Raw genomic sequence first — 21,171 nt, 5'->3', positions numbered from 1 at the left:
TAAATCCCAAAGCTCAAATACATATGTCTAAATTCAAAATTATTACCTTATGTTAAAATAATAAGTGTGTAATATAAATGAGTAATAACTATTCAATAATACATTTCATATATATGCATAATTATAAAGTTAAAAGAAGCATATAGACCTCCTTCAATCTACTCAGTATATATGTTCCTGCAAAGTTGTTAATGAAGTAATTTCTGAGGTGAATAAAATTATAAATTATAAATTTAGGCATTTTTTTTTCTGGACAAAAATAAGCTAAGTTTCATCTGAGAACAAATGGCTTAAGATAGTGGTCAAATCTATGGAGGGTGAATTTTGTAGAGAGAGAAGGGGTTTCTTAATCTTGCAGAGCAATTCAGTTCCACTCAACACAGGACAAGGGTCTATTAGGTACTGTGGGAAATTTAAAAAACGAGCAAGTGACAGCTTCTCATAAATCAAAGCTCAAAATGTGTTAAGAGCTTTGTGAGTGGAGAGAGGGTGACAATTAAGAGAAGACATCAGAAAAAGTATCACGAAGCACTATATATTTGGATGCAACATAAAGAACTGCTAGAACTTTTGCCCATCTGAAAGAAGAGAACATCATTTTAGAGAGTGGTTCTGAACCTTGGGATTCACAGAAATCTCATGTGTGATGGGGGGTGCTGTATCATTCTGTATCAGTTAGCTATTGCTGCAATAATGATGTTTAATAAAACACAACAAGATGTAGTGGCTTAAAACAACCACCCCTTACTGTGTCTCATGATTATGCTGGGCAGTTCTGCTGATCTGAGCCAGGCTCAGCTGAGCTTAGCTGAGATCACTTAGGTATTGGGGATCATCTGCTGAGTTAGCTGGGGGTTGGTTGGATGAGGGTGGTCTCAGCTGGTAAACTCAGTCTTGCTTCCTGTGATCCTCCATCCTCCCTTAGGCTTCCCTGGCCTTTTTTTTTCCAGGCCAAGGTAGGGTGGTGCTGAATGTCTCTTTACACCTAGGCTCACACAAGTGATACACAAGCACTTCTGCCTTCTCTGACCTACAGCAAGTTTCAAGCCAGCCGTTCAGAAAAACAAGGAAATAGACATCACCTTTCTATGGGATGAAATGCAAAGTCACAAGGTAAGAGCATAAGTCAAGAGAGGAAGGACTAGGGGGTCATATTCGTAATTAGTCCACCATGGGGGCCTCTTCATTTTGACTGAAATACGGAGGAGGAGGAATGAAGCTATCTGGTGATGCAGGACGAGGTTGACCTGACATGTTTATTTCAGATTTAGGCAGTAGTGAGGAAACACTGAAGGGTTTTGAGCATGGAAGAAGTGTGTTCAGAAGTCTGGCTTTAAGAATAAGTTTGTGTGACTATGGGTAAATAGAAGCAGGAAACAGGAGAAAGGATATCGTTTCTAATCATGTAGGTGGAAGTTAATAAATTGTCAAATCAATGTGATGGCAATAGGCACAGAATCAAGGGAAAAAGTAAGACAGTTCCTTAATAAGGACCGAACTGATAAAACCACTAATAGGATAACAGGCTTGAGGGGCTAGTAGCATTTCCTTTATGTTCCTTTCCTTTTATACGAATCCCAAATATTCAACACATCCTCTCATTCCAATTCAGAGTGCCCAGAAATTATTGTCAATTGTCATACGATAATATGGCATTTAATAACTGGTGGGACATAGAATGATACTGTGGAGATGTGGGACCAAGACCCAGTGCTTTGATCTACCATTTTAACTGAGCTAAGCTTTCTTATCACATCCCAGACTGGAAGTTTTTCAAAGATTGAGGTGTTAGTTCATTTAGTAGATTTTCCCCCTGGATGATCCCATACTTTTATAGATATCTAATTATAAAATTTGTAAAACATTTATTTAAAATGAGATGAGGTTGCACAAATACATTATTTTCAATTTTATTTAAATCAAATAAAGCTGTGACTGACATGAAGAAACTGGCATAGAAACCACATGAATTTTATTGAGATAAAAATTTAAAGTTGAAATCCTAATACCTAAATATCTTATCCTGAAATAATTAAATGTAAAAGATACACATTTTAAACAGTCACACACATGTAGGCATTACACAATGCACATAATGAAGTCATAAAACATTTTATACTGCTTTATTATAAATAATTGGAAATAATATTTCATTTTTCAAACCCAGATAACAAAATAGTAAATATCATGCTTTCTTTTTTTTTTTCTTCATTATTTCATTTTATTTTTGTAATAAGAGTTGGGAAGTAGTATTTCTTATTAAAAGACTGGTAACAAAAATCTGTAGGAACACAAAAGAACAAACACTCACTTTCATTCACTTAAAGGAAAACAATTGAGAAGGTTTTTAGAGGGAGAGGCTAAACAGTGCTATGAAGGAGTCACCAAGGATAGAAAGACCGTAATATCACCAAATATCACTTGTAAGGCAAAATGGGGTTGTATACAAATCTATAAACACAAAGATGTGGTGGTAAATTTTAACAATATTTTCTTAAAAATGGAATAGCTTTATTCTCTCAAATGGAGGAAATATGTGTCATTGCTTTGAAAAAACTTATTTTTCTAAGAAAGGACACCTAATGTATATTTCCACTTTCATATAGTAACTCACATTTTGATAATAATACTTCATTACAGTAACCTTGTACACTTAGAGAGAGAAAGCACTTTTTGAGAAAACACTGTAGCACCTTCTATTTGCCACAAAACCTGTGCCCCCAAATTCACTTAAAATAGATCATCCCATAGGAATATTTTCATTAAGAGAGTTATAGTAGCTAAAAGGCAGAACTTTTTTAGGTGACTGATTAATTTTCTCTTTTTGTGTATTTTCCTCATGTTTATTTAATACAGAGTTTTGAAAATGTTCTCCACTAAATGGCTTTTTAAAAATCAGATATTTCCTTTGAAAACAGAGCTTGAGAGAGAAAAATGTGAAGAAATAATGTATTTCATAAAATAGTTTAGTAGATTTCTCTGAAAACTTGGATTTATTTGCATCAATGAAGGACTATTTGCACTCCAGATTAAACAGCTATTAGGTTTACCATGGAACTAAAACGCTATATACAGTGATATTTATAATTCTTCCTTTATTTTTCATAGACTTCAAAGTGTATCTCTCATAGAAACTGGAACAGGGTGAATCTGGAAAGCATGTTTCAGTTAATTGGCAAAAATTAAATTAGCATGAAATAACAGAATGAAGAACTGAAATCATTATTTTAAAAGTAAAGAAGTTACACTTAAGTGTACACACGCAAGATGATATTGTAAAATGAACTGTTCCAGCTTCCTTGGTTTTACTCCAACTTAATATACTCAAAAATACTGTTTTCATGTATAATATCAAAGGAAATAGTAAATGCACGTATATTATTTTAAGAGCATGATGGTATATTTCACATTCTTTAAACGTTACTCACGCTATAAATATATTTGTATATCAGTCAGTTTTTAAAGTAAGTGAAAACTGTCACATAGGGGGTTAATTTCTTATTTCATATGTTCACACTTGATTATGCCCATTTCTTTCCTGAAAACTGCATAAAAAAAACAAAGAGTAAACGGAGGATGTTTCTACCTTACACTATTTCTTCTCCATGTTCTACAATTCATCATGGTTTAGCAAAAAGGAATTTACATTTGAGGATGGGTTAACTGAAATCAAGGAGTAAGTATGATTCAAGAGTTAGGCTTCTGGAATCCATTAACACTTAACCAACTTAGAGGGCAATGCTTATTCTTCTTAGACTTCTATCAAAATTACACAACAGTATAGACTGATTTTTAGTAGGTTTGCATAGAAATAACACCATTGCACTGGTGTGAGACTTTTCCAAACGATTATGGCAGCCCTGTTTGTATTCTTCATGTATATTCTTCTTTTTGTGTTGTTCCCTTTCTCCTCCTCCTTCCTTCTTCTCAGTTTTTACATGACATAAACCATTTTATCACCTGGCTACCACAGTTCTAAAATAAGATCCAGTAGTAGTTTGAAGCACAGTGAACTGAACAGTTTCTTCCCTTTTTAAAACATGACAGTGAGTGGCATTCTCCATAGTCAAGCCATGTGAACACAATTAACCTCATCGAGAGACTCCGGTGAACTCAAAAGGCTCCAAACCCAGTCAAGAACCTTGGTGACTTCACATAACTGCCACTTGTGGCTGGAAGGGAGACACTATCATTTGCTTCAGAAGTTTTCGAGCAGTTTCTTATTTGGTAGCTTCTTCAGATTTCTCTGTTGCTTTTATCACTGCTTTTGACATGATGCCTTCAAAAGTCCAAAGGTCGAATCATCATTGTTGTGGAACGTAAGGAGTAACTGGGCCCTTTGAAGTAGTGCCACTTTATACCGTTCAGTTTTCCATGGTTTTGTCCGGCAGTGTAGAACATTCCATTTAGATTGGAGGGGCCACAAGCATCAAACCACCAGCCTGAAAAATGAGTTAATAATGAGAGAGAAAAGAAGGAGAAGAAACAATTAAAAGTGATATTGAACATGTGGAAATTCATGGCACTAACCAAGGTGGAGTTTCTTTCTATGGAGTTTCTGGAGTTTCTTTCTATACTTTCTATGATCATTTGCAAATAAAAGGCATTCATTAAAAAGCTTCTTGGTAGTGGAAATGTCTTAAATCACATCCAATTTAAGCAATATATGGACGGAGAGGAATGCGCTCATGGAAAGCAAGTTTCAGGGTCACTCTGGTGGGACTCATTTCCCACTGTGATGATGGAAAGCTCCTGGGATTCAGGATAAGATCTAATTCAGACATAGATTTATATGTAGGGCAAGTAAAATGCAAATACACTTCGGCAGGCTGCCTTCAGTCTGCTATTAGGAATAGAACAATTATTAGTGAAGAAGTTCAGAAGCTTAGACAGCTGACATCTAAGTAGGGCAAAAGAAATGTTTTCCATCTACTTCATAATTTTGCCAAGAACTGGTCCACAGCTGCTTCTGAAATTAACTGGATACTGCGCAATGACTATGATGCTCAAATTAAATTTGAATTACTGTGCTCTCCCTATATTTTATAGCAATATGGGAAGTGTTCATCAATAGTAGCCATATCGGTTCCTACAGAGCATTATTTTTTTTCCTGTGACTGTTCAAGGTCTTTCAAAACCTAGTAAGAAGGAAAACAACTTGATGAGTAATATGGAGATCTTATGCTTGCACAGCTCTCTGTAAGGATAACTTAGTACTTTATTTTTAAATGAATTAAGTTTCTTAGATTTTGAGATAAAACATACTACTTTTTCCTCTGTCTCCTGAAGTAACACTACTGAAATCTTTAGGGAGCGATTCATGCCAGAGACATTCTGGCATATTTTTATTTGGATACAGTTGACCTCTCTTTGATTACAGAGTTATACCTAAGGGACTAATAGCTAAAGAAAGAGAAAGCTGTACAACTGATGTTAAACTGTAACATGAGCATCATTTTGTAGAAACTAGAAAAAGTTAAATGGAGAAAAGTTAGTTCTCACTTTTCAGTTTTGGAAGATGAACACAGCAAGGTTGTGTTTATAAAGTCATACTAGAGGCAAAGCAAGCTGAATTAATTATCAACTTATATTGGAGAACAATAAGGTATGTTTGATGAGTTTGGAAAGACTGTCTCCAATGCTGTTTTACCAACTGTATGCAAACAACATAGATGTTAATGCAGTCAAAACAGGAGGGACAAGAAGGTTCTTGTTTGATAAGGAAGGATGAACAATAAAATTCCACGTTTTGAAGACTTTATTTATCTCTCCACAAGTCAGGGGAGAGGCAGAGGGAGAGGGAGAAGCAGACTCCCTGCTGAGCCCGATGTGGGGCTCTATCTCAGGATCAACCTGACCTGAAGGCAGAAGCTTAACCAACTGAACCAACCAGGTGTCCCTCCACATTTTGATAAGATTAATTCCTTTAAATTGTAAGTATAACTAGTAAAAAATGTGTTATTTATATTAATTGTAAGTATAACTAGTAAAAAATGTGTTATTTATATTACAAAAAGCATTCTGATATTAGGGAATTTATTCACCTTAAAGACTCTAAAGGATAAAATGAAAATCCAATTTGAGTGCTCCAGTATTTTAACTTTCTCCTCCTTTTCTCTGACCTTCTTGAGGTATGCTTCCATCATGTTAATGAGCCTTTCATAGTCTTTCAAATATCCACCATGATCTCTGAAGGAAATGCAGCTACTTTATTATTAGAAACTACTACAAATCATAGAATGATCCTCCAGGTTACACTCGATGTTCAAGGTAAAAGCGTGTGTTTTTGTTTGGTTTAGAGAAAGTCCACAAGAGTTCTGGAAGACTGTGGGAAGGCAGAGGTCTGCTGCCAAAAGCAGCCTGGCAATAAAAGGCAGAGGCTGAAGACACATTCATTGGGAAACTTTCGATGAGATTAGCAAAGAGACAAGAAACAGTAGGGGCATGTGAGAAAATCCAATAAATTGATATTGGGTATTTTTTCTGATTGAGTGAAGTGGGATAATATTTGTGGCATGGGGAAAGGCATTTTGGAGAAACTGAAAGAAGACCATTCGGCTGGGTCAGAGTTAGCAAGAGAAATAGAAGCCTCAAGCTGAGAAAGTCTGAAGATGAAATCACATAGTCTTTGGTTCATAATCCTAAGAACAATGTAATGAATGGCGTGGTCTATCTCCTGTACTGAGGACTGCACCTAACAAGAGTTTGCTTAACAAGTGACTGGGAGTGACTATAGGCTTATTGACAGATTGACTGATATTGGCTGTTTCTCTCGGTAAGGAGTCAATTGTCTGAAGTAGTTTACTAAAAAGTTCTATTTGATAGACACCCCAATATATAACATCCATGATTATTGTGTTTGTTCTTTCTTTATCTATTCAATATGTATTATTTATATGTGTATGATTGTGACTATTGTTACACAGTACTCAACCAGATGGGCCTGGGCCCTCCCTTCATGGAATTTACTTCAAATGTGAGAGATAGACATAAAGTAAGCAAATAAGGAAAATCCTTACAAATCATGATAAAAAGAAAGAAAGAAAGAAATCAATCAATCAATCAATCAATCCAGGAGATTTGAAGGAGGGCAACAGGGGACCTACCCAACTTTTCACATGCACAGAAGACGCTGATATTCAGTGAGTACAGAAGGATGAGAGGGAGGCAGTTGTGTAAAGATGAGGAAAGGATTCTTTTAAGCAGAGTATAGCAAGTCCTCATACCACGAGGAAGAAATAGAGCTTGACGTCCTTAGAAACTTAAAGAAACTTAAAGAACCTCTTAAACTGTTCTTTAAGTAGCTGGTATATCATGTATCAACAACGTAGCTGGTATATCATGAGCAAGGGGGAAACGCATAGGAAATGAAGGTAAAGAAGCAGGCAGTCTTGTTGAAGGAGTACAAAGTTGAACAATGTTTACAGAAAACTTCAGAGTTTATCTGGTCTATTTAACCATCATCAGATGCAAGCAAGACATTCTCTAGGAATAAGAACCAGTATTTCACCAGGGAACCAGATCTATCAGGTTGACTATTAACCAAGTATTATTTAGAGCCCTCATTCTATAACTATGGTCTGCCAAAGCCATCCTGAGCATCTTGCGCAGCAAAAGGAAGGGGAAAAAATAAGGAAGAATCAATTCAACAAATATTAAGTAACAGATAAATACAGAGGTTGGAGTGGAATAAAACAGAATTCTTGGCTTTAAGGAGTGCACAGTTTTATGTAGGAGAGAGAGACAATAAACTGTTTCAAAATGAGATGATTGTGAAACAGAGATGAACAAAATCTATGGAAATGGGCAGAAAGTCCCGTCAGTCGGTCCACAAGGTTTACTTACCCACGAGTTATGTCCTGAAGATTGATGTGAGTTCACTGAACAGAAAGAAGTTCTGAACACAGAATGTGCTCTGAGAGAGCAGGAGAAAGTGTCTATTAGCAGCCTGACTTGGCTGGACTGCCACTGGGTAAGGGGTTGGAGAACACAGGGCTAACAAAATAAACAGGAGGGAGAACACAGAGGTTTTTGTTTTATTTTTAGATATTTTCTTGTGGGCAATGGAGAGCCTGCAGTGCACCAAACAAAAAATTAGAAGACTTAGACTCTGATGCTGACTACACCAATTAATAATCGAGACATCCTAAACAGTAATGATAATATCTAATATTTATTAAAAAGCTAATATGCATCAGGAACTGTGCTACAGTATTTATATGCATGCTCTCATTTCTTCCCCCAAATAATCTTAGTTGATGTGGGAGGTACTATAATAAACACATTGATGCTCAAAGAGTAAAGAAATTTTCCAAGGGTCACACAGGCATCTGGTTCCACATTCTTATGATGTGGTTTATAATGTCTGATCAGCCATTTTTGCAGCATGGTTGTATGGATCAAATAAAATGACACACTGACTATTCAAACCAGTAAAATCCAAAATAAGTGTTTAGTGTAAGTTATCTAAGAAATGGGATGGAAGGTTTAGGGTGGGAACAAGAAGCATTCGATCTTGTGGGGGCACCATATGATTTAATAATGAATACCAGGTCATCAGTGCAAATGTATCTCCTTATTCACTTGGCAGGGTTTATTAGAGAAATATGACAAAAATATGACAAAGGAGTACAGTTGTACATGTTTTCACTGTAAAGACAATGGCACTTAAATACTTAATATGACTGGAAAAACTGTTTTCAATGATTTGTTTTGACATCATGTGGAAATCAAAGACCTTAATGTGTTTGACTGTCTTAAGACCAGTGGGCCATGCACACTGAGGACGATCACAGAATATCTGATGATAATAATGAGGATGAATTAAGATGGCACAACACAAAATCAAAGATTGATTATTTCTCAAGACAATTTTGGTCATAGTGTCTTTATAAAATACTCTGAACTTCAAGGTAGCAAAAATAGTTATATGTGTGCAAATAGGTACTCCGTTTCCTCTGACACATGCAGTAGAACAACAGAGGGATTTCCACTTTCTACTTTTCTTCAAAAAAAAAAAAAAAAAAATAGACATGGCCAGCTCAGTGATGCAAGCAAAGGATGGAAGAAACCAGCAGCTTCCATCCGCCATTGGGACAACTGATAAAATGTCTGAAGTGTTTGAAGACTGGCAACTGCTGAGATGTATGTTGCCAAGCATTTTTCTTTATAACCTGTAACCTCATATATATTTTAATAAGAAATCTGAGATGCATGTTTCTAACTCATTTGCACTTAACTCATTAAAATTTAGTTTTGTACTAACTATCCTTGGCTCTCCAGGCCTTCAAAAGTCATTCCAGTCCTTTATCTTTGAATCAGAAAACTCACATTTTATCACCAATAAATAAAACTTTGTCCAGAGAGTAGGAATTTGATTCTAAACTCTGTATTCAGGAAGTTCAAATTTATTTGAAAATCAGGAAACCAAACTCTCAAATTCTTTTGATCCTAAACAAAATGTCCTTCAACACTTCCTTTGTAGGGTAAAAAGTACAGCAAAATGAAAAGATGTATCTGTTTTTATGGGTTTCTTTCATTTTCTAAGGCATGCATTCTAATCAGCAATGTGCAAAACAACTTATGCAGAAAATAAGATTTGGCTCTTTTCTTGCAAAGAATGAGGCTGAACACAACTGGTTGGTGCTACTGCTATCTGTGGGATCATTACGAAAAATTACCTCCCCAGTTCCTGTGTACAGAGTTGGCCAAATCCACAACTAGCCTCAAGGACCAGCTGCAAGGGTCTTGCGTGGATGCGGGAGGCAAGAGACCTCTCCGAGAGGTCTGCACTCCCTCTGTCATCTCATACTATATCCCCTTCAGGCCAAGGACTTCGCTTTTCTTTCCTTTCTCTTCTCTTTGTTCCAAAGATGAAAAAGTTGTTGATCCTGGCCAGGAATCTTGAATTCACTGAAAACCTTTAGGTATTTATTCTTTTACTGTCTCTTCCCTCCCTTGCACTGCATTTCAGAGAAGTCAGTTGAAGGAAATGACTGAAGAAAAGGCTGGCTGATGTTTAAGAAAATCACTATAACCATCAGTTACTGGTTTCAGTTGACAACATATAATGGTTTACTGCTGTCATTGTCCATGCCTACAGATAATTTATTTTGTATTTTTGAATAAAAAGACATTTGTACATTCCTGATAACTGAGTGCAAGAGCCATGTACCAATGTACTGCTTTCAACTTAAATCACTGAAGCATTTTTACTACTATTCTGTTAAAATCAGGATTTTAGTGTTTGCATTTCACTTTGAATGTTTAAGTGAAGAAATCCTTGCGAACGTCTGCTGCAAACAGTAAAACAGAGCTCACTGCTGTCTTTGAACGCCATTCATTGTCACAGAGGCAGGAGAAGGAGTGGATTAAGCAATGGCTTCTCTGGAGGTTGTGTTCAAATCTTACCTGATGCTAATTTTGTGATCTTTGGCAAATTATCTAAGTTTTCTGTATCTCGGTTCTTGCCAAAAACATTATTGTGGTGCTGAGTTCAAAGGGTCTTTAGAAGTATCATGTAAGTTATTAAATATAAACTATTTAGGATAAAGCAAAAATGCCTGTTCATACGACTGCAATAAATATTTGCTATAATATTATTAGAGGAAAATGCCCCACAATTAAGTGTTTGATTATTTCTCAGCCATTGTCAATTATTAACCTTTGGGAGCAGCCCTGTGTTATATGCCTGTAAGTTCTGGTTCACTTTTTTTTTTTTTTTTCCAAATTTACCTTTTGAAAGACATTTTCTGATATTCTTTCCTCTTTTTCCAATAAGTTAAAATGCACTTCAGAAAACATATTATAGTAAATATTAAAATATAATTATATTAAAACATAATCAATTGTAAACTTTGTATTTAGTGTGTTCATATTTATTTGGAAGTCAGGAACCTAAAGCTCAAATTTTTCCAATTCTGGAGTTTAGTCTTCTGGGGTTTAGTTATTCTTAAAACTTAGTCCCAATCCTCATATTCACCATATTGTTTCACGTGTGTGTACATATTTGTATATATAAGTATACATGTATATTTTGTATATATAGGGGTATATATTGTATATACACTGATGTATTTTCTTTTTTAAACATTTTTTAAAAGATTTTATTTATTTATTTGACAGAGAGCTCAAGTAGGCAGAATGGCAGGCAGAGGGAGAGGGAGAGCAGGGAGCTCAATGCGAGACTCAATCCCAGGACTCTGGGATCGTGACCTGAGCTGGAGACAGCTGCTTAACCAACTGAACCACCCTGGAGCACCAATACAATTACGTATTTCAATCTAAGTTCACAAACAGTCACATTCATACTCGAATTGATTTATTTTTATGTATTCTCACTAGTATCTTTTGTGATTTGGCAATGCCCTTTCAAGGTCTGTGATAAAATATTCACTCATGCAACCGGTATTTATTGAGCACGTGCTACATGCCAGGCACCATAGGATATAGTGGTAGAGAGCACAAAGTCCCTGCAACATACGTTTTTGAGGAATAGGCTTATGGATTATGTACTAAAATAAATTGTTTTGAAATAAACTAATGCAATGTGTATTACTGTGGTCAATCTTAAATTATCCATATGGATCTTTTCTCTCAACATTTCTTGCTTTAAAACCTGGAGAATATGAGTTATCTGACAATGCTTAGTACACCCTTCCTGGATTATTAAAAACTCTAAGATGATCATATTTTCCCAAAGATCCTGTCACTCAGCATCATTCACTAGTGGAGAAGCTGCTAATTTCTTTCTTTCTTTCTTTCTTTCTTTCTTTCTTTCTTTCTTTCTTTCTTTCTTTCTTTCTTTTTTTGTCTTCAAGATTCTATAGCAGGCCATATCAACCCTCTTCTGCAAGCATTTATCAACTCTCTGCTGTTAGCATCTGGTGAGTTGTAGGGTGTACTAAGAAATTTATGTGTATGGCTTTATCCTGTCTTTTAGGGCTGAACTGAGAAATATCCTTTGTTAGCTTTAGCAAAGTCTTGTCTGTCGGCTGACATAGTTTATGCGTGGGAAAAGGGATCGGAGTTTCTACCACAACAGATTCTTTTTGCAGAAGGTTAGGTCACATTTTTACATAGCTTTTATATTACACACTAAATGTGGAAATTGTGTTGAAAGAAAAGTAAGGTAAGGAAAGGAATGTAAAGTAATACCGTATTTTGTTTTGTTTTGTCAGCAACCTTTAGTAATTGTAGTGTCGAATAGACTTTTAGAAATAGTTATTTGAAGAATGTTAATTTAGTACCAAAAACCACGTTTTCTTTGAATGTAGCATTTGCTTTGAATGTGAAGATCTAAAAGTTATTCATTGTCAGTATTTTGGAGTCAGAGATTTTATGCATATTTGTTTTTATAGACAATAAATCCATATTAACAAAAACATGCACTGAATGAGATTGCATTTTCATTTTCTTAATGTTAAATAGCAGATAAAACTTTTGTGTTTAAAAGAAACTGATTCCTTTCCTTGGGCTCAGGAGGGCACAGTGGGAACTGTGTTAGAGGATTAAAAATATTTCCTACAATCATTTCTTAAGTTTGTCCCTCCCACAACTGAAGTATACAGATTTTTCATAATATTCTTCATATAGAGGGTAACCTAAGGAGAAAACTTACAAATTTTCCTAAGGTCAATGACATCATAGAGCAAAGACATTTCTGGCTTATAAATCTGTGCTGACAAATCACCTCTATTTAACGATTAATTAAGGGGTGGTTGCATAAAAGATGTATGTGGCAATTTGACCTTGAAATATATGCTTTGGTCTCAGAAGAAATATGTAACAAAACATGAAAATTATTCAATATTTAAATTGGATGGAAAACTTGCTTGCTTTCTGGTAAGGTAGGAATAAGTACATATACTTCTGGGACAGGAAGTATCAAACATGTATCTATTTCTATTGATGCAAATGGCTTTCTCAGGCCCCACACCTCCTCTCCACTCTACAAGTTACTATGAATTACAACCCATGCACTGAAAAATAATATTAATACTTTAGCCACAGTAAGTACATGGAAAACAGAGTCACAGAACCAGAAGAAAATGTGAGAGACTTTCTTATCTAGACCCGCAACTGCAGGAACAAGCTTAAGCAAGCTCTTTTAGATAAAATAGCTTTATATTCTCTTCTTGAAGATGTCCACAACCAGAAATGCACAACCCTCCCTAGAAGCACTTGATTCCTGGAGACTCCTTCTGAATTCACTTGCCCATCCTCCAATAACTCCATAACATGTTGTATTTTGTCTCTGAAACTGGTTTTGATATGAAATTGTGTTATTTGTTGTTTATTCTTTTGTGGAGGGTCTCTTTCAATAGATGCACATTCTCTTCTGTCTTGCTTATTTCTCTAACAGTTGATCCTTAACAGTTACTTATTAAAAATATGTTACACTGATAGAAGTTAAGAAGTTAGGGTATTAGGAATAAGAGAGAAAGATCAAAATATTATTTTGACCTTATGCCCAGCTGAAATACCTTCTGCTTTCAATTAAGCTCATCTCCTGTTGTTCAGTCTTTGACAGATAAGGGTGGCAATGATACCACATTCTCCAACCAAATTCCCTCCATGTACTTGCGTAAAACTATTTAGGACAGTTAGTGGGCAATCAATCTTACTTTATCCTTAATTTCTCCCAGAAGAAACAAAGGAAAATATATATAAATAAACAAGATAAAACAAAGCTTTAATTGATGATGACAGAAAACTATGAATTATTAGTTTCAAAGAATATAAAATCTTATTGCTTAAAAGAAACTATTTTAAATAGCAGCGAGTTCAAAAATGAAAGGAAAAATCATTAGATGAAGAAAACAGTTCTAAGGGAAAATATGACAGAATAAGTATTGGTGGTAGGGAGTAGCTCAGTAGGATATAAGTTCCAGGCAGTACTCAGGTTACCTGGACTGTCACTGACATTCATCCTTACGTTCTCCAGTTCTTAGCTATCTAAATTCCACATTTTAGCTTTGCAGAGTGAACAGATTTGCAAGGCCTGGATTCTTTCAAAAGGATATTTGATAGGGTAATGGCGTTTATTACAAAAACACATTGACTTAGACTATTCCAGTCGAAGCAATAAGTGGAAATTTTCTCTCCCCAACATATGTGTTTATTGGTGAGTAAGAAGCAGGTCCAAGAATGATTATGGGTGAAAGAACATGACAAAGTTCAATCATTTTGAAGCAGAAATAAAATCATAAATCTGAGCAATGAAGGTTTCTCATCAATAACTAAGAGGTGCATTCTTCTCTTTGCTTTTTTGCTCTATATTTTCATTATTATGACAGAAATATGAACATATTGGAATGCTCTTCTAAGGCAACATTTGAAAGATTTTACTTCATGCATTACATTTATTGGGTAAGAAAAAACTATCTGTAGAAATAGATGTGGATAAATTGAAGCATATTTCAATATTAAAACAAGCAGGAAACTAGACATTCAAAGTCCTTTTGTCTCTGTATAAACTTGCTGACAATTCCATTTATGGGATCAAGGAGGCAATGAGAAGAAAACTTTTCTTTCAGGAAAAAAAAGTTTTAAACCTAACCTTTGGGTATGATTTTTGGGTACGATTCTAAATTTGTAACCTAACCTTTGGGTATGATTCTAAATTTGTAAGAACTGTGTTGGGGGAAGGGAGATCATGAAATTTCATATAGAGGACTTTTACCTATTTGATGAGGTTAAATGTGATTTCAAAATACCATTTTAAAGTATAGGGAGAAGTATATGATAGAGGATGAATCACAGCAGATTGGCTTTGATAATACTAGGGCTGGTCTCATGTTGAAAAGATACTGATATAAGCGTGGTGGTCAATGGGATGTGATTTGGTGGTGGTAGTAATAGAGGACATGTGGATGGGATGCAGGGGGAAAGATTTCTTCCAAATCACCTCTCCATATTCTTCTATGCTCTGTTAACTGATGAAAAAATATCAACCTAATGATACATTTCATTGGCTACAAAATTTGAAAGTGATTTCAAAGGCTACATGTTGCTTATTCATTCATTAATGCACTGTATTTTTTTAATGCACTATTTTTAATTGAGTTTCTATGTGCTGCATCTAATGGGCTAGATGTTAAATACAAATTGGTGAACATTAATTTGCTTTTATTTTCCTTATGTACAAAGTGGAGATTAGAGTTTCTCTCCCTGCTTATCTCACAGAGCTGGTTTCCAGCTCAAGCGAAATAGTACAATCTATGCAATAACATGTAAAAACACATAATAATAATAATAATAATGGTAGTAATATTACATTTTAGGAAGAAAATACTCAATTTTGAGAGTTTTTTTTTTCCTTACTGCCATTAAAATATGCTCTGTTGGGGCACCTGGATGGCTCAGTGGGTTAAAGCCTCTGCCTTTGGCTCAGGTCATGATCCCAGGGTCCTGGGATCAAGCCCCACATCAGGCTCTCTGCTCAGCGGGGGGGCCTGCTTCCTCCTCTCTCTCTGACTGCCTCTCTGCCTACTTGTGCTGTCTGTCAAATAAATGAATGAAATCTTTAAAAAAAAATATGCTCTGTTGTAGATTAATACAGAAGGAGAATAAGAACAGCTGATGGTAGGAGTGATTGCTATTCCATTAAGAGAGGGAAAGAGTTCTGAAATTGTGAGAGCAGAAACACTGGAAAGAAAGTTTCCTTTACAAGTTTGTTTGGTGCCAACTCCTTCCTTGCCAGAACTTATAACATACTTGAGCTACACTGCTTGCCACTGGGTTTTAGCTTACTGTTTCTCAAACCCCAATTAGTCATGTATCAACTTCACAGATTTTTCCTATTATCCACTTCAAACTCTTATTAATAATTAATATTTTACTTTTAATCAATAATGTGTTATATACCAAATATTGTGAATAGTTTAAAAACACAAAGATTAAATAACTCCTTTAAGGAAGAAACCAGTACCCCTTACCATAATAAAAGGTAGATATACAACCCAATAAGATTAAAACAAAATCACTTAATTTAATTTTAGGTAGGTTCCATTGTCTAACCAAGGCCCTGAGCCTGAGGCCAAATGGTTTGCTCCTTCTTTGCTATAAAGTTCATCGAGTGGTTATTGAGTAAGTGCTAAAGAACATTACAGATATGCTAGCACCAAACTGAGAATTTCCCTTTGACACAATCAGAAGGCTGGAAAGATAATAAAAAGTTCAAAAAGGATTAACTTTCTTACTCAGTGATAGAATATAATTTAATGATATTTCTTCAAATGTCTTGCGGAAGTCAATACCACATAACGCAAGGCCCTAGTGTAGCTAGTCTGAATTTTATGACTTTAGATCTAACTATATACCTCTCTATTCTTATTTCATTTCAACAGAGTGGCCAATGAATTCTACTACGCAGTTGCAAAACACTTTTTAAGGAGGATTACCCATCCCCCCAACTCCACATGCTGAATTCCCAAATTGTTGTTCATTCCACTATGGGTATCATTATGATTCTTTAGAAGGCAGAATAACTGGCACTTTAAGAAGCTAAAGAATGTATTCAGAACCAAGTCTGGCATGCCCCTTCTGTAGACACTGGGGGAGGAGGCAAACTTATAAATATGCTAGCAATGTCTTGCACAAGAGCACATGGTAGATTAGTGGGCAGAACAAAATGATCTCTAGGGTCTTGCTCTGAAGTTTCCTGACCAGAAGATCACAGTTCTTTCTCAAAGATAAGAAACTTCAAGCCTCAAACCAATGAAACATAACTTAGAGAAGGCCCCATAGGACTTACCTCCTGTTAGCATGAGGGCACATTTGCACATACAGTTGTCATTATCTGCATCTTTAGTGCTGAAATCAGCACCATGTAAGATCAGGCTGCTCTGTTTTCCTGCGGTCCCAGTGTGACCCTTTAAATACAACCTGAAATTAAAAAAAAAAAAAAGGAAAAGATAAGCCATCCAACAGAATAACAGAACCCAGAAGACCAGTTTGTTGAATTTTTGCCTTTTTCATAATTTTCTCCCTTCTTTGTACTCAACCCTTCTAATAAACTACTATAAGACCTGAGAAAGAAAGAGAGAGAGAGAGAGAGAGGAAGGAAGGAAGGAAGGAAGGAAGGAAGGAGGAAAGAAAGAGAGAGAAGGCAAGAAAGGACTCTAAATCCTAGTAAAATTCTCTGTGGCTTGTGTGCTTGGTGTTTATTTCATAATGCATATACAAACTCATATGGTTCTCTGATAGTGCACGATCCACAAAAGGAAAATGGGCTTATTTTATTACCACAGGTATTAATCTCCAAAGAGAAAATACAATACCTTGTAGAGTGTCATTACAGCATATAATTTTATATATATATCTATATATATATATAATTACAGCATATAATTATGTTAATGTTATGTTTATGACATCATCACTATTCAATAATAGTGATGATGTCATAAACATTACTCTTAATAACAATACTAATAATAATTCTTATTGGTTGAGGACTTGCTCTGTGCCAAACACTCTGCTAAATTCTTTCTAGTTATTATTTAATTTAATTTTATATTAAATTTGTCATCTAGGCCTCAACATACCAATTTAGTATGCTAAGATTTAGAGGAGATAAATAAGCTGGAATTTGGCTGATTGACTTTAAAATCCAAGTCCTTAATCAGTATACATTCTCTGAACAAATGTTTGTTGAGCATATATACAACAGAAATTGTTCTAAGTACTTAAGATATATCAGACAAAGAGCCATGCCCATAAGGGGCTTACATTCTAGTTTATCCCTAAAATTACGTTCAAAATGCTAATTGTTTAATCTCAACTATGGCATTCTTCAAAGAACTTAACCTACCTTACTCTCTAGAAACATTTCTTATATAAAATTTACATTAACCTAGATCACAGACTCTCCAACAGTTGCACGTATAGAAAATAATCTGGTTATTTGTGGAAAAGGCTTTTGCACTAGGCCTATGAATTTATATTCTCAATTAGTATCTCATACTACTCTTTGCATATTGAAGAATTCTGGTCTAGAATTTAAAAACTAGTGGACAAATCATGATCAATGCCAACAGTAGTTCCCTGATGTCTCGTCACTTCTTATTGATCCTATATTCTACTTTCACAGCCATCTGGATACTTTGAACAAATGCAAACTTGCTCAGGTCCTTCAGTGGCTCCTCAGGGGTCAGAATAACTAAACTAAGGTTGTGAGAAGTGTCACTTTGCTATTCAAGGCCTTCTCTGGTTGAGACCCTACCCTTCTTTTTAATTCCACCTAACGTGGTTCTCATTCATCAAAATCATCCAGCAATAGAATCAGACTATGAAAAGAATCAGACACCACTTCTGTGCCCGAGTCTTATTTATGAATCTTATCCATCCACAAAATAGTTAATATCTTTGTATGAGGGAGACACTACTAGGACCTGGGCCAGCTCTGAACAAATTTTACATTATTATTTAACATAATAATACAGGTCAATTAATATTTGGATTTTATTTTTTCACATATATATTTGACTTGTGTTTGCACCTAAGTATATGTAAAGGTCTCCCTATTATTTTGTGAAGCTGGTATTAGTTTAAGCAAATAACAGTACTATTGTATGCTCTGCCAAAACATTTTACAGATAATCTGCAGAGATTTTTGAGTCAGAGCAAAATATACAATTAAGTCCTACTCAGGTTTTGTTGTTTTTCAATGATTAATAGAACCTGTGGTTAACAGTAAGTTGAAGGAAACCTCTAAAGCTATATTATCATACACATGCTTGTATTTTAAGACTCTCAGAGGCAGGCTAAAAGTCACTGGTGATAGAAAATTGTAGAATTTTTGTGTGGATTTACATTTCAGGTTACAGGCAGCCCACATGTGGGTGAGTTTCATCAGGGAAGGGAAAGATGGGAGGTCACCAGTGGGAACCTGGGACAAGTTACCTGGGTAAATTTACAGCCTTTCAGATTTGACCAGTTTCTCAGCCTTTCGAGATAGACACACACTTGCAAAGCTAAGGAGGCTTTTTGTCAATTCTCCATTTACAGTAAAAACTGAGACACTGTGGGGTCCAGGATCAGGTCTTCTTAGAGAGAGTTTCACACAGAAAGCCAAATTGTAATTGAAAAGTTGCTTATTTGGTGAACACAGAATCAGTTGGGGGAAGAAGATGAACAATTCCAAAATTAAATAGCTGTGAGTCTGCAGGCTTGAAATCTCCACTCCTATGGGACTGGCTGAGTTTAGCCCACAGGTGCTCTTGGATGAGCGATGCTCATTCCAACTCTGATTCTTGGCTTCTCTGTGATTTGTGATGCCTTTCCTTATTTTTTTTTTTTCAAAAGGTAAGTCAAACCATTATCTCTATAGCAGCTTTAAGTTCATTGATGAGGAAAGAGATTCCAGAACACATTGTTTTCTACAGCTTCATTTTCAGCACAAATGTTCAGTTGATATTAAGTGAGTGACTACTATGTGGTGGATATATTTCATACTTTTATCCTTTCACAAGAGGGTTATCGCATAAGCCTTATAGTTTACAATGTTTTTTGTGTGTGTGTGTTGCCATGGCAATTGGAATACCCAAATACAACTTTAGAAAGTAGAGAAAAGCGTAAGGAAGAAAATAAACAGCAACTCCAAAATCATCTCTGAATACAACTACTTTTGACATTATGGTGTATATGCATTTAGTTTTGTCCTTTTTTTTCCCCACTCCAAATTGAAAATATTATCTAATATTACCTATTTTTAAGTATATATATTTTTAAGTATAATGTCTGATCATATTCCTATAAAATTTTTGAACAATGCACAGGAAGTGGCCAAAGGTCTGTCTCCTCTATCTCTTTAGAAGTAATAACTTACATGAGTTTTACACCTTCCAAAACAATCTGTCTTCATGTACAAATACAAATTAAAATGAGATCATACTCAAAAGATTTCTTTATACCATGCTTTCCATATGTAATTGTATGACCATTTTCCCATGCCACTTCTTATTCTTCTCCAACATCATTTGGAAGTTACTGTATGACTATATCATCAATTGTTACAAGTTTAAGGGTGCTTTCATATATCTCTAAGTATGTACGCAAGCGTGTAGAATAAACATCAACAATCTTTTCCTGACCTTTACCTCTATGATCTTCATTATTGCTCTATGTTATAGTTTGTAAGTAAGAAGAGACATTTTTCCAGATCCTTTTAATCAACATTAGAAGCTCAGTCTTCTAGTTCTGGCAGCTCTTCTCTGAGTTATTACAGAAGCCTGACAACTGGTCTCACTGCCTTAAGTCTTGCTCCTTCCTTTTTGACCTAAAATCTATGGTCCAAAGTGACTCATTCAAAAACCTGTATCTCATTGTTCCTCTACTACGGTTAAAAACCCTCAGTTGTTCTACCAACACATGAGAGATAAAGTCTAGATTCCTTACTGAGATTTACAAGGATTTTGAAGATCTTGCCCTCCTCTGCTTTTTCCCACACCACCCAACCACCCACAGTTCTCATTGCTTATTTCCTGTCCATGTATCTAATAGTCCAGGCTTATCAATTACTTGTTCTCTTAAAACAACACACTCTCACTTCTCTGTATATCTGCATGTGCTGTTCCCATTCCTGGAAGTTCCATTGTGCAATATATACATATATTAAGCCATTGTGTTATACACCTAAAGCTAACATAATGTTATATGTTAATTATATTTCAATGAAAAAGAAACGAGTAGAAAAGACCAATATTTAGAGGACTTTCACTGTATAAGACTGAGCAGAAATTGTAATTTACATACAGAGTATTCATTTCCCCTGAGTCTATATCCTTAGCATGCCATAGGGGAGCTACTCATGCTCTTATAGGGAAGAGGCACCCACGGATAGTAATTTTCTATAAATTGAAATAGGAGGAATAGAGATTGCGTTTCATAAAAAATAATTTTTCTCACACAATTTTAAGAAATTTACATATGAGGACAACTATGCTTCTGTGGAATCCCACAAAGATTTTGGGAGCAACTATGTAGTCAAAGATAGGTCATCTGAATAGTCAAAGGGCTCATTATTTCTTAGGAATTATTTAGCTAGTACAGAGTAGCAATTATTGACCAAAAGCCAACAATTTTAGCAGGTTATTTGATAAAGGCAAACTAAGAGCTGGCCATTCACTAATGCCAAGTATTTTTTCTAATTAGATAAGAAAATTTGTT

The 21,171-nt window shown here is 35.3% G+C and overlaps 1 protein-coding gene across 4 annotated transcripts in view; it reads right to left on the bottom strand.

The window, feature by feature from the left end:
- Positions 1–1,894: 1,894 nt before the first annotated feature.
- ANGPT1 (angiopoietin 1) overlaps positions 1,895–21,171 on the bottom strand; it is a 339,791-nt gene continuing 320,514 nt past the window's right edge. For all 4 annotated transcript variants that reach the window (XM_082720024.1, XM_082720022.1, XM_082720023.1 and 1 more), the window contains 2 exons: positions 16,757–16,887; positions 1,895–4,442 (listed from right to left, as the gene is read on the bottom strand). In XM_082720024.1, the coding sequence (XP_082576150.1) occupies positions 4,282–4,442; positions 16,757–16,887 (292 nt within the window). In that variant the 3' untranslated portion in view covers positions 1,895–4,281. The remainder of the gene's footprint in view (positions 4,443–16,756; positions 16,888–21,171) is intronic.

The sequence above is a fragment of the Mustela nivalis genome (genome assembly GCF_964662115.1).
Source record: "Mustela nivalis genome assembly, chromosome: 2".
Classification (NCBI taxonomy): Eukaryota; Metazoa; Chordata; class Mammalia; order Carnivora; family Mustelidae; genus Mustela; species Mustela nivalis.
This window is presented reverse-complemented; position numbering and strand designations above follow the sequence as displayed.